Source organism: Falco naumanni, chromosome 8, assembly GCF_017639655.2.
Source record: "Falco naumanni isolate bFalNau1 chromosome 8, bFalNau1.pat, whole genome shotgun sequence".
Classification (NCBI taxonomy): Eukaryota; Metazoa; Chordata; class Aves; order Falconiformes; family Falconidae; genus Falco; species Falco naumanni.
Window position 1 is genome coordinate 30,607,308 of NC_054061.1, and position 21,478 is coordinate 30,628,785.

Genomic DNA, 21,478 nt, shown 5'->3' on the forward strand with positions numbered 1-21,478 from the left:
GCTCTAAGAAACTTCAGAGCTTTAAAAGGTAGTATTTTGAATAGAATTTATGCTGATTACTATGAAAACTACCAGTATTTACAGGAAAAATGTTACACTGCAGATGCATTAGAAGCAAAATCCGCAAGTATTTTTGCAATGTAGCTTTTAATAGCTGTAGAAAATGAACTAGAATTGAGAGCTTTTTCTGCTTCCTACTGAACATTACTTGCAAATATTAGCTAGTAATAAGATTACAGACTAGTAAAACAACTCATTTAGGGAACTTGTCATTACTTATTTCAGTCTCTTTACTCTGATGATTTATAACAGTGAAGAAAACAGGAATCTTAATTGGCAATGGGATTTCTCAGACTGAAATTCACTGAATTGCTATCACAATTATTTTCAGTAGATGAATAATAGTGATCATAATTGTTTAAAAAAGACAATTTAAAAAAACATTTGGAAGCCTATCCAAGCAAAACAAAAAGTAAATGGAAAGTAAACCTTTCAAAGGTGTTCTGAATTACAGAATTACTGCCGCTGAGAAAAATCATATGTTGGGGGGGACTGCATGTGTAACCTGCATGCATGTTGACAAGTAGAGAGTCATTTGAATACCATAGCTAGCAGAAATGCATGTGTGAGCATGAGTACCTGTTCTGTCTGGAGATGTAATCCAAAAATCCAAACAGGCCTTAACAGAGTTTTGTGTGATTTTTACTTACACTGACTATTCTCATAAAAGCAACTTTCTAAAGGTCAAATCAGGCAGTTTTCCCAGCACAAGGCTAAACAGTTGGAATTACATGTATTCTGACACTGTATGTTCAGGAGAACACGGAACAGATTTTTATATTTGTGCTTTTGCACATTCCTGTATGAATAATCACAATGATTCATTGAGGCTCATTGCAACATAAGGTACTATTCAAAGTGAATTGCAGAATTGCCCAATATGGTAATAGTTAACTGATCTCTCGCTGGGCATGCATAATAGTCAAGATAAGTCAGGTATTCTCATAAGAGAAAGGCTTAAAGCAAAGGAACAAATGTCCCACATTGATTCTTACAGTATTAGCATGGGAGACATACAATGTATTTATAGGTTCTATATATAGAATATGCAAATGGCTTAAACTGGAAGTTATTCTGCAGGGAAATACAGGAGGGAAAGTTTCTGTTTTTCACATTTTGTAACGTTAACAAGTACCTATTCTGTCTTCAGTGCAGATGCTCTTAAACTGCACCAAAAATGAAAGTTTATCAGATGAGAAATTGCACTGAGAGCAGTACTGATTTTGGGCTTTGCCCATGCATTTTCAAACAGTAAGGTTTCAAAATAATGTTGTCCTTAAAGGCCAAGTTGGTTGGCTTGTTAGGATGGCACAACAACTTGAGAAGGCATGCAGTGCTCTAAATAGGTAGTTTAACGCCCCTATTCTTACAATGAGGGCTAAGGTAATTCATGTAATATGTTTGTCTATAAGATTTTGCTCAACTTAGATATTCATTAGCATAATTTGCCAGTGTTTGCTTTTAGTACAGCTTTCTAAGTGGTAGAGTGAGTGAAACACTTGGATACGCTATTTCTATTAATTTTGATATATTTCTGGTACTAGACATGTGAAGAGCATGTTCTTACAAATTGACTGTGGTCTTCTTCAAAGACACCTATATAATCCTTACAGTGGCTGATGCAGCACTGTAGAGTTGCAAATCAGCTTTTATACTTTTTGATGAACCATTAAGGTATTATCTCAGGAAAATTTCCTACAGTCCTTCAGCATGACAAGCAAACCCCCTCAACTTTACAGAAACGAGTTAACAGTTTCTTTCTCTGTATGTTACCAAACAGACTGAATAAACCCAATATGGAGGTACCCAGCATTCAGAAATAGTGCTGTGAAATTTTTTTGCATTTTTTATACATGCAGCAGTGTCACTAAAAATAGATTTATTTGTTTATTTATTTATTAAGGAACACAGTATTTTTTAAGTGATTCCACTGTTGACTATCTTGACTATTACTTTTCATTGTTTCTAAATAAATCACACATCTTAACAAGAAACTTGGGCTCCAGATAGCTGTGATAATTGAAAAAGGCACTGCACAGGCTGTACATTGCTATCTCCCTGCTCTGCTGGAGAGAGCGTTCCTTATTCTGCTGGAGGGAACATTCCTTATCCTGCTAGAAAGAAGGCAACCAAATTATTTAAACCATCAGAGAGGATATTTTTAGTTATGTCTCATTTTATCTAGAGACAATTAGGGAGTGTTTATACATGATTCTGCCATATAATATCCAGCTGACTGGAAAGACTGGTACCATTTTCAAGCAGTACACTGCTGCATCCAGAGGACATCTGTCTGTTTGAGTTTCAGTTCTAGTTCTCCTCTCCTCCCTGCAATATCTTCAAGCACAGTAAGAGTAAGAACGCACAATGACCATAGCTGTGATACAGTAGCTTTTAACATACATTGCCTTCTAAAAGCTAATCTGAGGAGTCAACTGTTTGATCAACTGAAGAGAATATATTTTTAAAAAAAGTCACAGAACAAGGAAAACCCCAAAAAGGTATAATACAAGTGTTTCTATACAACCCTCTTATGAAAAGCCATTTAGAATGACAGTTCAAATATTTGCAGCAAAACCCTCTCATAAGTTGGTAACAACAACAAGTGTCTCAGAACAGAAATTAATTTGTTTACCTGTCATGAATTCAATTGCTCGCAGTTTCAAATGTTTGAATAGCTCAAAAATCCGTGGTGCCACTGCATGCTCTACAACTCTTCATGCTACTACTTTTGTGAAATGACCCTCTTGGATCGTCTTGATCCTCTGTTCTAAACATCAGCACTTACCTTGCTCTTATACTTGCCACTTTTTTAAGGCTTGGTTTTATCCCAGTGAGCTTCTTGTGCTCTGCTGGAAGCCTCATCGGTTACAGATACTACCTGCCATGGCTGCTAAACTGCAAACCAGTGACATACTGATTTGATTTAGCACAAGGATGACATCTCTGAATAAAAAAATAAAAGATCACTAAATTAGAAAAGGTGGTTTTACATATGTTTGCAAGTTATCACGGGTTTTACTCAAATTAATGTTTTATGACATGGTGAACATGAAAGTTGATGCCTAAAGTACAACCACTAAGGCAGGTCAGATACGGCTGTGATTGATTTAGGTTCTCAGTTCTGTTGAAGTGTATAGTAAGTCATACAAAAAAAGGTAGCAATACACATTTGTTCCAGCCAAGGAAGTAACTAGGTACAACTGAGAACACATAATAATGTTTCTATTACACGAGAAAGCACAGATTTTCTGACTATGGCCAAGCTATGTATTATGATTCCTTGGCTCCCAGGTGTGATGACATAGAGCCTGTGCAGTATAGATACAACATGAAGGCAGAGGTTTGCATCCTGCTTTGCTCTTGTAGGAATCCTGCTGCCATCATGCTGTTAATTCACTTACAGAAGCTTTATAAAGGAACAAGATGTATTTGCTATGAGAAAGCACAGAATAGCAGCATAAAGATAAATGCTTCTGAATGGTAAAGCAAGCTGTAACTACCAATGCAGCGTTTCTCCAGACAGCATGACTTTTGCAGATTTTTGCCTCTGCCCAGAACATCCAGTTCCTACTTAAGTCATCACATTCTCAGTCAAATTCTTCCTTTATGTTTTTTCTAGATTTATCTTTTGATACACATTTTGCTGTTATTCCTAGCAAATATAATGGGCAATAGTGGTGTTATCATTGTAATAGTCCAAGGATATAAGCAAGCCCCAGTTCATAAGCTTCTCTCTCTCCTTATGTATTTGTTTCAATGTACAAAGAATCATGGTTTGTTTTTTTCCATTTGTTATTTTTTTTTAAATAAAATGGTTGGACTAATTGTATTTTGAATATTAATGGTTTTAGTTGATCTAAGTCAGAACTCTTGGAGAGCAGCCACATCAAATGAGATCCTGGTAATTTGCCATGACTTCACCATGTGCAGTTCCATGAAATTACATGCCTCCCATATGGCTGTTGCTATAGCTATGCCAAAATCAACCAGTAACACTATAATTTGGCTTGTGGCCCTTCCTGGAAGAAAGCTACATACATCTTATATCAAGGCAGATAAAACATTTTCTTTATTAGCTCTCTGTAGTATTCCACCAACCACTGGAAAAACTTATTTATATTAAAATACTCAGAACATGATGGATAAATGATTCAGCAATGCACTTCGTAATGAATACTTACAATAAAGTGCATATTGTCTAATGAATAACGTAGACCTGATTTTCCTTAGCTGATTCTCTAGCTTTTATTGTCAGCTTTCCTTGGGCTTAAGGGATGTTTACTGTGATGTACTGGATATTAACCTGTCTTTTAAATTCAGTTTATACCAATCTACATTGCCATATGCTGACCTGGGCAAGATCAAATTGATTCTCAGCCCTCCTGAGCATTTCCAAAATTCCTTCATCCCTGCAACTTTTACTTCCTTTTGTTTTTTCTTGTTCCTCACACTTTACTGTGCTTCCCAGGCCTCGATCTATATATGGATTCACAGAGTTGTTCTTTCTGTGTGCTCAAGGGCAGGCCATTAACTGCATGAAAACAATCCAGAATGAGCAGGATGTTGAAAAGCTTCCCACATAGCTTAGAAGTGATTTGTAATGCTTTTATCTAGGTATGCACTTCTCCAGGCTGAAGGACTTGTGACATTTCAATATGTGTTGCTGGAGCTAGTAAATCATACCTGCATCATGGAAAATTTTGGAGCCCCAAGACATACATAAATTGCGGAAAGTTGTCTGAAAATTCTCTCCATCTGAATCAAACTGTTAGATTGCTCCTGTGCTTACTTGTTGACTAGTAGAAATACTTTCCTGAACTTTTATCTTCTCCTCCCTTACGCATGCATTTGTATTCCCCTGCATTCTCTTGTCTTATATTTACATTGTAAACTGCCTGGAGGCAGACAGCAACAGATGTAGGGTTCTCTGCAATGGTAATTACTTCTGTTATCATGGATATTCAGGAAAAGATCACCTGTGTCCCAACTGTGCTTATAAAAGCTGGACTGTGATGCATCATAGAATGTTGATACTGCTAGATTATGTGTGCTGTACAAGATGGTACCAGAATAATGCAATTTAGGGTTTTATTCCCTCCCATTCAATTGGTGAGATTGAAAACATACTAAGACATTGTCTCCACACATTAAAAATTTGATTATCTGGTACACCCTGAAACAGTGAAAAGCTTTGCGTAAGTTTGAAACTGACTTCTGGCCAAATAAGGATGAAAAGATCCAGAAAATTACACCACAAAAACAGACAGTAGGCTTTTCCTATTGCTGCTGTATTGAAGAAGTAAGCAAGCCTTGGCAAGAAAATTTTAAAATATGTCAGCACCACAATCCTGCTGAATCTAGCTGAATTTTAGCTTTATAACCTCAGTTTTGTAATTTGAACACACAGCTTTGATGCTAAACAACCCACCAAGATAATCTAGATGCTAATGCATGAAAGTACAAAGGGTCTATAGAGGAAGGAAGCAGTATTGAAATTTGGATCGATCTATTTTAATTTTGATGAGTAATATGCCAAACTTGCATTTATAGTACAACAATGTGAGATAACATTGCTTAAATAGAAATCTTGCAACTTTATTTTATTAGACTGGCGCCTGGGTCCACAGCCACCTGAAGAACTCCATCTGGCAAGACTAATGAAACATGAGATCTCATGGCCAGGGAGTTCAGCCTTTTAAGTCCTTCCCATGCAAAGCTGTGATTGACTTGGCACTTTGATATTGAGAGAAACCCTATGCTTTTTGTTCCTCAAATGTAAATTCTACTGTAATTCAGTAAAATAAAATGCACCATCACTGCTCTTTTTCAATGTCATTCTTAATGCAGACTCAGGAAGAACACAACTGATAGCAAGAGATCACAGTAGAGTTACTTAACAGATTTGTTTCACTTTCTATATTAACTGCAGTAATTATTTTTTTTCCTGCTCAGTGTCCTACCATTTCACAGGAAACACTTGTACTCACAGGGAGGAAAAAAATAAATCCAGCTACTGGATATTTTCTGTAGAGTGCATTAAAGTAAGTGCTTGTGTGTGTGATTTAATGTTTCACAGTGAAACAATGCTTCTGTTAGCAAAAAGTCATCAGCATACTTTCACAGCAGTTCTGCTATCTGTCTTTTAACTTTGCTATTGAAGCTTAGCTAGACTAATTAGGATCATTATTTGGAAATACTAGGTAATAATTTGTGGTACCTATGGTACACTGACAATTATGCTGTTCAAAACTCACTACAGCTGGGCACACTAACTTGGTAGTGCTGATCCCCTCTGTGGCAGCTCTGTGAGCTGTAGAACCAGAACAAGACCTGGCAGCTCCACGCCTTCCACATGCCAGTTTTTTGGCCCTTGTAGCTCCTCTGGGGGGTTACTTGAACTTCTGCAATTGGAGTGCTAAGCCGCTTTCTCATTCCAGGTCTCCATCTACCAGATGCAGCAGTTGAACCTGCTGCATATATAACCCTGAATACCAGGTAATAAAACCAAGAGGAAAGGGAAAAGTCCACATGGTACTTTATGTGATAACTGTATTATTTCTTTTTTATAAATATGTACCTATGCACACACAGAGGCAGGTACGTGGAAAAAAAAAAAGAAAAAAAAAAAGACGACTATTTGCACTGTCTTTGAAAAGCTTTCAGACATACTCATCTTTCATTTTCTAGCACAGCATAGCTGCCAGGCTACACAATATCCTGCAGAAATACCTTTCATTATCTGTAAACTGCCTCATAATGTTCTATTCACAATTTGCTTTGACATTAAAATAAAAATGTTAATATTCTGAATATCTCCTTTCCTTGCTTATGTTCCTCAGGAATATCTGGCAGCCCACAGAAGCCAGATGGTGGCTTGAACTTCACAACTGAACTGTCTAGCTGCTGCTAAAAAAAGGGATGGTTTTGATCCTTCCTATCTCCTCCTGAAGGGCATGTACCCAGCCCTTCCTTTGTGCTGGCACTAATACTTGTCTAACCCTACAGTGAACTCAGCGAATGAGCCTGTTAAATAGAGATAGCTTAAACTAAGCGGCTCTTGAAGAAGGAAGCAAGACCACTGTGAGGCTACCTTGAGGGCTAGTGGCTCCTCAAGGCACGTGGGGGCAACTGCAGTAACAGAGCCAGCAGGACTGGGGACTCACTGGCCTGGGCACGTTCTACAGTACGTGATCGAGGTGAGGTGGGCAGACAGAAAGATAGTGGCAAAAAGAGTGCAGATCATCAGACAAGTTTGTGGTGGTGAAACAGGTCCGAGGTACAGCCAGAATGCTGTCTGCAGACCAGGCCTGGGGCCAGTGACAGTAGCCAGGGAGGCCCACAGGGACAAGGTAAGTTTAATATCAAACCAGAAAGCAAAGATAGGACAACATACACCGACATCACAGCCCAGACAAAAACTGAGGGCCCAGATCTGAGCTTTAAATGGGCCTCCTGTGCCCTTGGGCAGGGAGTGTGGAGTGGAAGCCCCAGGTGAGGCTGATGAGGCCCATTGGTACACACTGAGCCCTGACAATTACTCCTTTTGATGAGCTACCGGTTCATCATGATTGTCCTCAGCCTAGACGTGGGATTATACCACACAGCTCACATCCTTACATTGCCAAGGCATAGCAGCAAGCAAAGGACTAAAAATACCTGCAAGACCCAATACTAGAACTGTTAAACCATTAAAATTATTTGAAACAAACAAACAAAAAAAAATAGCATGTAGCTACAGTACACCATGGAGCTGGGGAGACCTGGGGACACAGCAGCCTGTCCTTCAAGGCCTGAAGGGCTGTGAAAGGTGGAAATAGCAAACACTTAAGCAGATCTTTTGCATTTCTCCCACCTGAACACCGGAGTCCCCGCTGCACACGCTTTAGCCCAAAAATCCCTCAAGAGGAGGGTGGGGGCCTATGTCTACTCCAAGGAAGCGCCGGCCGCCTCCGAGCCCGCCAGCGGGCGGTGGGGCCGGGCCGGGCCGGGCCGGGCCCGCTCGCTGCCGTGACGGGGAGCGGCGGCCCGGGGTCAGCGGGGCCAGCGCGGGGGGGGGGGGGGGGGGGGGGGGAAGAGCTGCCGGCCCAGCTGCACCCCGCCTCCGGCTGCGGGATTTTCAGGGATGTGGAGCGTGAAGTGTGGGGTCAGTGCTTCCGTGGGGAGGTCTCTGGGCAGAAGGTGCTTGAGGGTTTTCTCTGAAAACAGCTGAGGTGAACCCGGTTCTCGGGGAAGCTGGCCTGCCCAGGGCTCGTGCTGCGGGGCATTTGATACCTTCCCCAAAGGCTGTTTAATTTGCCGGCCCAGCCAGTGTCTAGCACTGCCAGCGAGTCCCGGGAGGAGCGTGGCCTCCCGCACTTGCCCTTCGGCGACACTTTTTGTGGAAAGTTTTTCAGCACGGTCGTTTTCAGCACCATCCTCACACCCACTAACCCCCTCTCCTCTCAGGTTTCCAGCATTAACATACTACTCCAGCCGGCCTCGCCCGCTCGCCGCCCCTTAGGAGGAGGAGGCCGGGGCGGGCACTGGGTGAGAACCCGCCCGCCCGCTCCGCCTCGCAGGGGCGAGGCCGCGAGATCGGACGTCAGCGCGGGCTGGGGCTGTCCGCCCGCCCTCGCCGCCGCGCGCAGGGAGGGGCGGGTCAGCCATCTTGGGCTCGCCGGGCCGTGCCTGCGAGCGGGCGGGGGAGGGAGCGCCCGCCTTGCGGAAGTGCCCTCACTCCCGCCGCCGAGCCCCGCCGGAGCGCGCCCAGGGCTGCCCGCCGTCCCCAGCACCGCCGCTACCGAGGAGCATGGCAGGGCGGCTTCCGGCCTGTGTGGTGGACTGCGGCACCGGGTGAGCGACGGCCGGGGCGGCCGCTGACAGCTCGGTGCCGCCCGGGGCGGGGCCGGGCGGGTTCCGCCGCTGCAGATGGCGGCGGGGGTAGCGCTGCCCGCGGCGGGGCCGGGGAGCCGCGCCCGAGCGGCCGCGGTGCCGGCAGCGGGAGGGCCGGGCCGGGCCGGCGCAGCAGCCGGCTGCCTTCGCGTCCCCTCCCCTCCCCTCGCTCTGTCCGGCGGGCCCGCCGCGGCCGCCCGGCGGGGAGGGGTGTCCCGGCGCGGCCCCGCTCCCCCCGCGCCGGCAGCCGGGTCGCGCCGGCTGCTCGCCCTCGGGCCGCCCCGCTGGCAGCAGCCGCCTGCGGCCCCGGTGCCGGCCGGGGCGCGGGGTCCCTGCGCGGCTGAGGAGCCGGGGTGGCGAGCGGGGAAAGGACGGTGCGGCTGCCCGCCGTCTCCCGGAGCGCCCCGCTGCTGGGGGTCGCTGCGCTGGCGGGTGCCGCCCGGGGGGCTTTCTCGCGCTGATTTTTTTTTCATCTGTGGGTAATGTCATTTATTCTGTTACTTCTCTCTGTGGAAGAAAAAAACCCCTCCCCCTCCACGGAGCAAGCGCAGAGGAACTTCCTTAGTTTTGTCAAAGCCTCTTCCTGCTTTCGGGCTTTTATACCTTATAAGGCAGTTTTCAGTGTCAAACGTGAACCAAATGCGTTGTAGAAACTCTTCTTTTTACTTAGCAGCTGCCAGCTAGTGAAGAAAACGCGGTGCCGGCGGTGTATGGCACCGAAAGCGCTGCGGGAGGGAGGCCCTGGGGGCTCCTGCTCCCCGCTCCGCCGCGGCGGGGGCTGCGGGCCGGGCGGCGGGGCCGGGCGGGGGGTCGCACCGTGCCGCCGGCAGGAGCGCGCTGGGGGGTGACACCGCGCCATGCCCCGCCGGCTGCACCTGCACTGGGGTCTCTGCAGATGAAGTTATTTCATTTTAGGCATTATATCCATCAGCCTTTCCCTGGAAAGGGAAGTACTTGTATATTTTCAAGGCTTTTCCTCTTTAGGTACCGCCGATAGCGTGCTGATTCTTTAACTCATCTTTTTGTTTCGCTTGTCCATCCTACTAAAAATAACTCAATTTTCTCCATTAACGTGCTGTAGGTACAGATGTATATGGTACCCTTCAGAAAGGGCATGTTCTTTTGAAATCCAGGCACTTGTTTTTTGAAAGCACGTGCTTTGCCTTCCGTTCAGGAGAATGTATTTGGTGTAGGATGTTAATAAATAGGTCTGTAATAAGTGCAGGTATATATGTGTCTATAACATCTGCATGTTTAGCAGTTGTATGAAGAAGTCACGCCTGTAGTTAAACTAAGGACTAACCCCTTGAATTTTACAGAACGAACGAAGCATAGCAGGAATGATAGTGGGTAGCTGAGTGTAATGGAAGTATGCGTGAGTTTATCATGATACGTATATGCACTGTTTATTTTTCAAAACAAGGTCTATAATGTACTGTGCTGCATGCTGCTAGAGGTTTTTTCTTATCCCACACGTTTGTGCGTTGCAGGTAGTCCCATTAAAGTCAGCAATTACATCTCTATAGGTTTGCAAAATACAGGTGGTGATCACTGGTGTAGAGAGACTCACTTTGCGCTTGCTTTCAGTGATACCCAGCAGGAACAGCATGCTAGCGTACAGCTGCTGAAGAAATGACTTTGTCTTTTTTTAATGTGAGGGATATACTGAGGGAAATGAGTGTTAAAGCAAGTGTTCCTGGAGAAGATCTGTGTGTAAGTTCTCCATTAATCAATATCAGTGCACAGAGCATATTCTGTAATTTTCTTGAAGATGATGTTGACCGATTTCCTGTTTTATTTATTTATTTTCCCCTCAGTCTTCAAAGATTTCTCTAAGATACTTTTATCTTTTGCACCTTTATTTTTGTGTTTTAGTGCAGTCTGACCTGCTCTGCTATCCAGGCTTTTCCTTTCTGGTGCACTTTGTAGTCCAAGGTTGTTCTTCCCCGAAGTTCTGTTTCAGGAAACTGGGGGCAAAGGTTTTTAACATTGGAGATGTTACAGAGCATTGGGGTTATTGAAATTAATGGATTTCAGTAGGCAAAGGTATAAAGTGGTGAATATACATAGGAAAAAAAATGTAGTACTTGAGATAAATAAGGAACAGGTGGGTAGTAGTGCGGTGGGATGTGACAGCATAATCATGCTTGTACTTTTTTATTTTTCAATTGTGCAGCCCTCCCAGCCCATCTCATTTTGTGTGTATAAGTGAGAACATGACGCACAAATTATGTCAGCCTTGTGTTCTGTGCGAATCAGTTGAGGTCTCATCTTTCACCAAAATGAAAGAAAGCAGACTAAGATAGCCCCTGAAAACAGGAAAAGAAAGAGGTTTCGAAAATACCACCAAAGCAGAAATGTTGAAAGGAACTGCCTTGTTTGGAACAGGGAAGGCTTTAGAAGTGCACAAAAATTCCAGTCAGTAGGTTGTTGTTTTTTTAAGAGGGAAGGGATGATAATTAATTTACAGTCCAAGGAGAATTTACTTTAATCAGCAAAAGGGCACATGTAGGAGAGGTAATAAGGGTGTCTTCCTACGTGTCATATGCCTATAGCCACAGGTTCGGTTTGTTGGTCTGAGTGTTTTTCTTGTGTGTGTATGTGTTCATTTTTTCCAGCTAAGATTGAGGTGAAGGAGATGGGTGAGAAAGGTGGCAGAGCTGTGCTTTTCAACATCAGCCGGCACAGATTAGACAAATTTTAAAAACATTTTTCAAAGCATGAAGAGACCAAAGCACAGAGGTGTTGGGGAGAACATGTGATACATGCCACTTGAGGTTTTAGCAGGTTAGTCAAACTTTATAGTGATCATCCAACTACATGTCAGACAGCTGAAGCTGGCAGGTGGGTGAAGTCAGTGACATAGCAGTCAGATTATGGGTGCAGCAGAAATTCTTCCAGTGTTATGTCTGTTACTGTGAAATTTGCATTCTTTGCTTAAGCAAACCTGATATCTAGAAAATAAGGTAATGGATATCTAGTAAGAGCAGGTAAATACTTAATTGTGGTTTTAGGGAGCTACTTGTCTGAAGCAGCATCTTAACAGTACAGTTACAGACGTGGAAATGAAAACGTTGAAGAGCTCAGTTAAACGCAATTGTTAAACCCAAGATTATTTCTTTCTATAATTGATAGCATTGTCTAGTTTAGTTTTAAGTATATTGTCATATTGTTTGGAAATCTATAAAAGAATATCATGGGCCTTATTGTCAGGGAGGTCTTTGTCCATGTTAGTATTTAATTCAATTTCACTTGGCTGCTGTGAGCTCCTTCATTTCCCTTCTTTCCACAAAATGTTGGCACCATATCCCTCAACAACGAGCTATGAAGTAGCGCACCTATGTGGTGGTCTCTTCATATCCTTCAAGTACTGGCAGATGTTTATGATGCTCACTAACTCAGTATGTATGCTGTGAGTGAGACTTCCTTACATACACCATAGTCTGAAGTATTACATGCTTTTTAAAATAGAAGTATAGGAAAGTATACGAAAAGCACGCCAAAGAAAGAAAAAGGCTCTTATTTTTTTTTTAATCTCTGTAAGCTTCAGTCTTTTGCTGTGTGCCTTTTGGGTATTTGAATAGTTCTTGCCGCTTGTTCTACAGGCGAACACAGTGCAGCCTGCGAGCCATGATTAAAAGCTCTTCCTACGCCACTTCAGAATTTAGCTTGATTAGGTTGACAGGCTGGTTTTAGCTGTGTCTTTCTGTATGAATGCATCCCCCCCCCCCTTGTTATAAACTTGTGTAGCATTGAATTAGCTCATTTGGGATGACAGCCAATTGCAAGTGTTCAAATTAACAGCTCTTTAGCTGAGCTGAAGTAAGTGGCTGTATAACCTACTGCAGTTCCAAAATGAGAACTTAATTTTAGCAATGAAAGTGATTTAAAGAAAATTATGTGTATTTACTACACCTAAACTGTTTTCTGTAGACTTGTGTGCCATTTTTCTGGGGCTATGAGGGGGATCCATTCAATACTTGACTGTCACTGGTGACCAGCTTTTGGTAGCCTTTTGTTGGTAGGGTCATGTATGTTGGTTAGCCTTCTCTTGAGTAAATTGGTTATGTGATTGTGTTGGAAAAAAAAAACTGTTGTGTGGTAATCTTCTCTCATATGCTGCTAGACCCCTTTTTCACTTCCCTTACACAGTTTACAAAAATGTGTGTTTTGTTTTTTTCTTTTTCTTTTCTGAATACTAGGGGAGAAAAAGGTTTTTGGGTTAACTGGAGAAAGACTCGCTGTTCGTGATGGGAGCACAAGAGTCCCTTGATGCCCTGGGTTCCCTCCGAGCTGAGAGCCTGGAAAATTGAGCCTGCTCAGGGTTTCCGAGCTTTTTCAACGTGAAGTTGCAAGCTGTTGTTTGAAATGAGTCACATATATCTCTTTAGTTTCTTGGCTGTTCTGTTTCTGTAACCAGTTTTGCTGTGAATGAAGGGAGGACGAACATGGTTACGTGACAGCTTAAATTGGCTGGTGCTCATGTGGTACGCATGGTGGAGTGAGGTTTGCATTGGGGGACATCTCTACAAACTGGGTTTCTCTAATTTTCGTGTCACACCTGTATAGCTTCATGCTTTTAAGTAGAGCAAAGTATGTATAGGTTGAGTGTCTTATGATAGGAAAAGTTATGACAGGATTATGTTGTTCTGTTTCTCCTCGGGGTTTTGACCTGGTAGTGTAATGTGTACAAGATCCATGAAAAGCTAATCATCTTCAATAAACAGCAAAGATAGGTGAGATGAGAAATCCAGTGTATGAAAACAAGGTAAGGGGAAATAACAGCCTGTATTTTATTTGCTCTGCAACTTTTTTACTATCTTATACTGGACCTTGAAATAAGTTTCCTTTTCTAACCCATTCTGGAATGTTACTTCCACAGGTTTTCAAATTGTAACTTCTGTTTAATATAAGTATTTCAGCACTGTGATGTTCTTGCAGTTAATATTTCAACCGGATATCTTGTCATGACCTTTCGGGAGTTCCAGTCTTTATGAAAACATTCTCTTTTGGGATGAATTCGCTCTATGTTGTGTCATCCCACAAGTCATTTCTCAGTATGGAAAGCATGAACAATTTCTTAATGGAATATGGAAAAAATACTCTTTCAGGATTTTAGGAGTATCTTTTGCTTGCCAGTAGCTGAAGCGGTTAGAAAGGGAAGGGAAAATGCTTCATCCTTAACATGGAAAAACGAGTTGTGCCAGATTGAGAATTGTGGTTTAATACATTTTTCTAAAAATAATTGCAAAGAGGTTCTAAAGACCCCTGATGACCTGTGGTGTCTCTTAAATAGTACGTCACAGTCCACATTGCAATGCTAAATGCACAGAACATACGGTATAACTAGGGATAACAGGAATTCAGTTAGGAATATATATATTCCTATACACACACACACTTTTTGTAAAATTCCATTATAGGAATCAGTTTTTTATCTTGTTTGAATGTGTGTCAGAAGCTATCCAAGATGCATGGCAACTTCCAGTCCTTCTGTTTCTGCTTTTCTTTTTCCCATGTCCCATTTAAGCTTTATTTTTGTATGTGTGTATATATGTAAGTGGGGGGGGAGGGTTGGCAGCACATGGTTTTTCTGAGGACAAACCCACTTGCATCCATGGACTGCGTCTGTAAAGTTAATGATACATGAGTCATCTTTATGTACAGCATTGCTGCTACCTGTGCGTGCATGGGAAGGTTGTGCAGTCGCTGAGCACAGAGTCCAGCCCTGGCTGCGGGGAGAGGGCTGCGGGAGGTGAGGGTTGTAGGTGTGCATGGGTGGGACAGGGCAGGTTCCCTTCTTGTTTCTTGGGTTGTTGTTTAGTATCAGGCTTGGAACGTTCTGCCCAGAAAGCATGTTGATTGCATGAATCTCATGGACATTTTCATGTCTAAATCAATTGAAAATACAGTTGCTAGGAGTTCAGAAGTACTGTACAAGTTTCTGAGTAGTAATCTGTCCTCTACGTTGTTTTATAGGCACATATAAGAAAGTTTGAAGTTGGTCTTTTAGTTCATGCAATTTAAGAGTTTCAACATAATGTTTCAAAATTTAGTTTCATCATTGCAGACTTTATTTGGGAAATGCAAAAAGGCTTTGACCATTTCAAACTGGTTTTAACTTTAATTTTGGATAAACATTGCTCATTTAAAGATTTTCCAAGGTAGAATAACTAAAACCATTTCAGTTTGTCCCCAGTGTAATTCATGAGTTCTTTATGGCTTTGTGTAGGAAAAAGAATCTCCATTGCTTTAATTCTTAATTTTTGGGTTGTTTTAGTCACTGAACTAAAATATATTTAAGTGTACCAATCTAACAAAACCTGTCCTTGGGTAGATGCTTAAAAATAGCAAACTTGACTGCAAACTTGTTAAGTGTCCATAGCAGGATTATTTTAACCATAAAAACTAAGCATCTGTTCATTCCAACTGCTAGTGCTGATGTATTGCGTGCCCCCCCCCCCCTTTTTTTTTTTTAAATCACTTGTCAACTAGGATTATATCCAAAATTGAAAAAGTCCTCATTTCATCTGCTGACTTAGTGTAGGGTATAACAGATTTTTTTTTCCTTTTTGTTCTAATCGTGATTTTTGCATTGTTAAGACTAGTCGTGGAAAAACTCTAGATAAATGTAGATTTTTATTTATTTTTTTTTTTCTTCTAGGGTTTCCTTTTTCTCTTTATTATTCTCTTGTGGTCATTGTGAAAGTTTGCAGCTGTGCACAGGATGTGTTTTGGCATGCTCAGTCTGTAGAGAGCAAGATGCAGACAGGAGGTTGTCTGGTGGTACTTCGTGATTGTACCCGGCTATCAATGGATGAATCCAAATCTTAATTCTTTAGTTGGTGCAGTATCGCTTATCTATTTTTTTTTTTCCAGTATTAGCACTTTATTTGCCATGACTTGCCTTAGATTTATCATGCTGGTTATCATCTGCAAGAGCTTTCACAATATGATTGCATATTTGCAGTCAGACTTCAGAATCTCTTTTTAAATGATCTTATTAAATGAGACCTGTTTTTTATATTAAATAAAATGGTTTTGCCCACAGCTTAGTGGGGCATTTTTTTCCTGTGAGACAACTGTTTCTAATGGGAAGCTGACTTTTATTAGAAGCATGGGCTAACAACAATATGTAAAGTGGTGTTTTAATGCAGGCATGTGCTTGATGGAGAACGCTCGGTTGCCTGTTGAAATGCTGAAGTGGTGACCAGTGTACCGGCCAGATTGGGATTGTGCTGAGGCAGGCTGCTGCAGTGCTTGCTGTGTGCTCCTTCTCTGCTGTCCTTGCTCTGTCTGTCTGGTTTCATTTTGCCCGCTGCTCAGATTGCTGTGATTGGGGCGATAGCGTAGCAGCTATTGGTTCAAAGCTGGAGCTCTCAAGTGCTGAAATTGTGCAAATAGCAAGCACAAATGCTCAGCTTTTTTTAAATGTGGAATAACTTTGCAATTTTAGCCCCTCTGTTGCATTTGTTTGGAAAAACTTTCAAGTCAAGTTTATATGAGCTGTGGCTCTTTATACATCGTATGACTTACATTTTACCTATTTAATTTCTTAAAGTGCAAGATTTTGTCTACTTGGAAATTATGTATTTGGTGATTGAATTGATCTCTTGTTTTATTTGTTGAAAAGTATGTGTAGTTTATCTAGTCTTTTGAGTTTTTTCTTCCTTATAGCTTTCTCTGCCATGTTCAGCTTAATTTGGGCAAATGATGTAGAAAATCGCCAAATTAATCTCCCCCTCATAAGAAGTAATATATACAACTAAGTTATCAGTCATGCAAACTTCCAGTGTTTTGGGGCATTCTTTCCTCATTATTTGGAAATATCACATGGAGTAGTCAGGCTGTGGAAAATGTTCAGAAAACTTGTGTAAAGATGAAATAGAAATTTATTAAAGAAACTAGCAGCATAGGTTAGTATTGTGTGGGTGTGGTGTAACACAGAGGCACTGTTAAGATACTTGTTAAAATGAATTTGTCTAAAAGTGTCAAAGGAAGCAGTAAGTAGAAAGAGAGCATTCTGCTTTTGCCAACACAAACTGCTTTCATGGTACAAAGATGATATCCAAAGCCGTTTCCTCTTCTTACTTTGAGGAAAGTGTAGTCAAAGGAAACGTAATTTTTTTCTGTGTGAAAGTACATGTCAGCATTAAATATTTGAAATGGATTTTACAACATAAATAAATTTGTCTAGGAGTGCAGATTTAGATGGTATCATCATCATAATGCCTGAACTTGGATTTTGTTGGTCTTAAACACTTTACACATGGGGTGGTTTTCAAGTACATTTTTTATGTCTCAGCAATAAGCTAGAGTCTTTTGGTAATAAATGCATATCTTCTGTTTAATGTTAGGAGAAGATAACTTTTTCAGTGTCAAGTTATCGATGTTTATTTTTTTAAAAGTTTTGGTGCAGGTAAACAGAGCAAATTTGAAAGTTGATTCTCCTTTTTTCAGACATCAGTAAAATTAGCAGATGCACAATGTGGTAGCTTCCTCTGTTTCCAGACTGGTGTAAAAACTGTCACCTGGAGACTCTTATTACAATGCATGTGGATTTGTTCAGAATGCTGCTTTTAGCTCTGCGTTCCTGTTAGTCATGCACCTGGAGGGTTCTGGTCTGGCTATTTGTGACTGTGGCTTTGCTGTTTTTACTGTCCGTTTTAGCTAAATTTTACTAGCAAGCATTAGTCATGTCTGTGCTTTGAGTTGTATATGTAGCTGCTGATTAAAAAGCAGCGCTGTATAAATGTTCTAGACAAAAATATAGATACTTTTCAAGATAACCTTTTTCAGAGGTAGGATTTTTTCCTATTTAGGAAATAAATGTTTGTTAGAAGCATTTCTCTTCCAAACTGCTTTTGAGCCTACTTTGTCAGTTTTGCATACTACCTTAATCTGCTCATGACTTGTTTTACTGTAACTGTTACAGTATGTGGTGAGGAAGTATTTGCTGCCGAGGTGAATTGAGTGGACTGATATTTTTCAGGGGTAATACTGTAAAAAAATAGTTTCAGATACACAGTAATGCAGTTAATTCCAAGGCCAAGGTTACAGACTGCCAGATTTGTAACATCCCTGGTGTTTAGACGTTCCATATGTCATTGAAATATTGCCTTTTACCATCCCTTCATGTGTCTTGTCTGCAGTTTAACAAGATTCTTCATCTGAGAGCTCTTCTAATTTTATGTGCTTTTTCCATTTATAGAGGTAATTCTTTGGCTTTCGCTTTTGATTACTTAAAATGTTGTTGATCAACAAGTGTTTTTTTTTTAAAACTTGACAGAAGCGGTTGCTATTTAAAAATGCAAAGTAGTGATGTGTGAAAGGTAATATTAGCTAAAGGCGTAAAAATATGGAAAGTCTTTTTCTATCTTGTGTTTTATCAAGGACATCTGAAAAGAGATAGTCAACTAATTTATTAATACAAGTCCCATTTTCCTAATATAATCAGCTCCTTCAGGGACTTCTGATCTGCTGCTGCTTAACCAGTTTGTGCCTGATGCTGGAGCTGGGCCTTTTCTAAATGGGCAAGACGGCTTTCCTCTTTCAGCATCATTTTCTCATTATTTCTCTTTACGAGGATTTGAAAAGTAAATACTTCCTAGACTTTTCATCCTCATCTGGTGTACAATAAGGATGATAGAAGTAAAGCAACAAATAAAAGCATAAATGCTTGTTCAGGCTTTTCAGTCACATGAGACTCTGTATATGAAGACTAGGGGCTCATCCATGTTTCAGAAGTTTTCCACTTCTTTTTAAAGCGGCTTTGTTATCAAAAGACATCAGACAGTAAAAACACTGTATCATAAATTCTGTGTACATAGAATTTATCCAGTTAAACAGGAAAGAATATTAAGCCTGTTTTGATGAAGTCTTTGACGGACATACCATCCGTAAGGATCTGGGGACCAAAAAGCAGAATCCCTTTACATTCTGTTTAAAAACTTGGCGGTTTTGCAGTTTGATTTATTTCATGCTTTTTTGACCATGTTGCCATGTCTGTGACCTCTTTAGAATCTCCCCACTTTCTGAGCTTTTGTTTAGTGCCTTCTATAACCTGCTCACTTAATTAGAATTTTCCTAGAGTGAGAGTAACATAGCTTGCAGTGTATTTTGCTGCTGTATGCACACCTGCCACAGTTTACATGCTTCAGTGAACTGTAGTTGCATCTGAACTATCTTGCATGCTGTAACACCAGTGGCCTGCTGTGAAACTATGAAATTGTGAGATGGTAAAATAACCTTTCTTGCTTTTGTATCTTTTATCTTGAGCCATTCATAATGATGCTGTTTACTTAATAATAATTTAAAGATTCAAGCAATGATTGAAATTTCATGAATTGAAATATTAAAGAAAAATACTCTTTTTTTGTGCAATCATTTTAACTGTTTCTTTGTAAAACTTGTTATGCAGCAAGCTATGATGGAGGACATCTGCATAAACAAAGTTTACTTTAGCAAGCAGAATCATGTACAAATGATATAATGGTCCTTACTGCTGTTCAAGTCATACATGTGGAGAATTTACTGCTGTGGTGAAGTGAGGTTATGAGATTTGATTTAAATGGCCAGATGGTTTGCAGACCATGCTAATGAAGGCAATTCACGTGCAAAGGCAACAGACTTAAGAAGATTCTTCACTGTACCTTGTTTTGCATAATTGAGGCTTCTTGTCTGTTTTTGGAGTTTCTCTCTGCTCTTGGTTGATCCAAAGAAATGGCCCCATGCAGCCATGTTCTCTGTTAAATTCTTTGGGTTGTCGACCCACGAGGGAGCTTCAGAAAGCTGTGGAATGAAATCCAGGTTGGTGCACTGGCTACTTAGCGCAAGGTTTGGAGATGCTAGCATGTAAATGGGAATTGTCTAAGCAGGACAACAGAAATGCCAGGGTGCATTTAGAATTTCCAGATCCTCGGCATCTGATTTCAGACTGTAGGAAAACAGTTTAATCGTATAATGATTCCCAGGTCTGAAACTCCTGGGCTCTGGTATTGGTATTGCGTTCAGAAATTAACAGGGACTCCTTCTTTTAAACCACTCATCTGTCGCTGTTTCTTTAAAATGGCCAATATCCTGTTGTGTGCAGCTGTTAAGTGTGTGGTGATAATTTGTGAGTCCCACTGGCACAATGGAAATGACACTTGAAAACTCAAAAATTTCTGCTAGGAAGCAATACGTAGCATGTCTGTGAGGTATCTATATCCATGTCTCTATGGTCATGGAAGAAAATAATTCAGCAGTCTTTGGAGTAGGGATCAAAACTGTGATCATACTTCTGAGATGTGTGCTGTGGTTACTGAGCTTTCTGTCTCTGTCCCACGTCTTGGAGTCTTTTCCACGTGGCTTCAGGAGAAAAAATGCAAAGCACTCTTGCCTCAGAGAGTGTTTTTAAGCAAATGAAGAAATGAGAGATTGGCTTGAAACCCATTTGGATGAAAGAGGATATGGACTACAGATCTCCTGCTGCCTGAGCAAGTGTGACATCTTGCAAAAAAGCAGTATCAGCTTGCTTTTATGAATCAGTCTAGTATGACTTCGTGTAAAGCCTAACCTTGTCACTGAATGCAAGACTTGCTGGGAGTATGGCCTCTTGGGCAGGTTCTGCATCGGACTTCATAGAGGTGAGCTTGTTTCGAGAAACCTTGCAGTGCTTGGTGCACAGGCTGTGACATGCACCAAAGCAGAACGTTAGGACTTACGCACAAGCTACCTTGTGTGCTGTACAGGTTACTTACTGTTCTTGGGAAGCCCATTGCATCTGCAGGGTAAGACACAAGTCAATGAATGTGTTGCATTTTGAGTGAGAGCTTGCACAGAAGGGTTCCTGTGGCTCAGATGGTGGACAGTAATTCAGAACCATGGTGAACAGGCAGCAGTTTGATGAATAAAACAAGACAAGCCTGCTGAAAAAAATGTCCTTTTATATATATATATATGTATATATATATTTGGTTGCCTAACTTTATGCATCTTGAAGATAAACTGGAAAGAGACCATTTTGATTTCAGCCTAGTACTGACTTCCTTTCCAGAGAGTTTCAGGTTTGTTACTCCCACTCCTGTTATTCCTCCTTCCCCACAGAAACTTTTATTTTTTGTTTGTTTTCATTGCATCTTTCCAGAGGGGCCAGTGTTGGAGGTACATCTTATTACTGTTTGGAGGTGCATTAAAAAAAAAAAAAGACACCCATACATGAAATTTCTTCTGGTCCAGGTCATTAGGAGTGGCTTAGGGGTAGGCTGTAACCCAGTTGTGCTCTACAGAAGTTGGAGATCAGGTGACGTGTCCTCTAGTGCTTTTCTGTGTTTGTGCTTGGCTAACTTGTGTCTTTGCTAGGAGCTATCAGCAATTCTGAGCAGCTAAAGAAATGCATTGCCCGTGAAGCAGCTGTCCCCTGATTCCTCACCCTTTTGTTAAAATTTCAGTTCTGCTAGAACTAGGGTGTGTAACTTGGGAGAATATATGCAGTGACATCTGTTGTGAACAGGAAAGAAGTGGAGCAAAGGCGCCTGGTCATGGTTTGTGGTTTGCAGACGGA

The 21,478-nt window shown here is 41.4% G+C and overlaps 1 protein-coding gene across 1 annotated transcript in view; it reads left to right on the forward strand.

Annotated features, from left to right (window-relative positions):
* Window positions 1-8,694: 8,694 nt before the first annotated feature.
* Window positions 8,695-21,478, forward strand: part of ACTR3 (actin related protein 3) — a 32,691-nt gene continuing 19,907 nt past the window's right edge. The window contains exon 1 of the mRNA XM_040603517.1: window positions 8,695-8,895. Within this exon, the coding sequence (XP_040459451.1) occupies window positions 8,852-8,895 (44 nt within the window). The 5' untranslated portion in view covers window positions 8,695-8,851. The remainder of the gene's footprint in view (window positions 8,896-21,478) is intronic.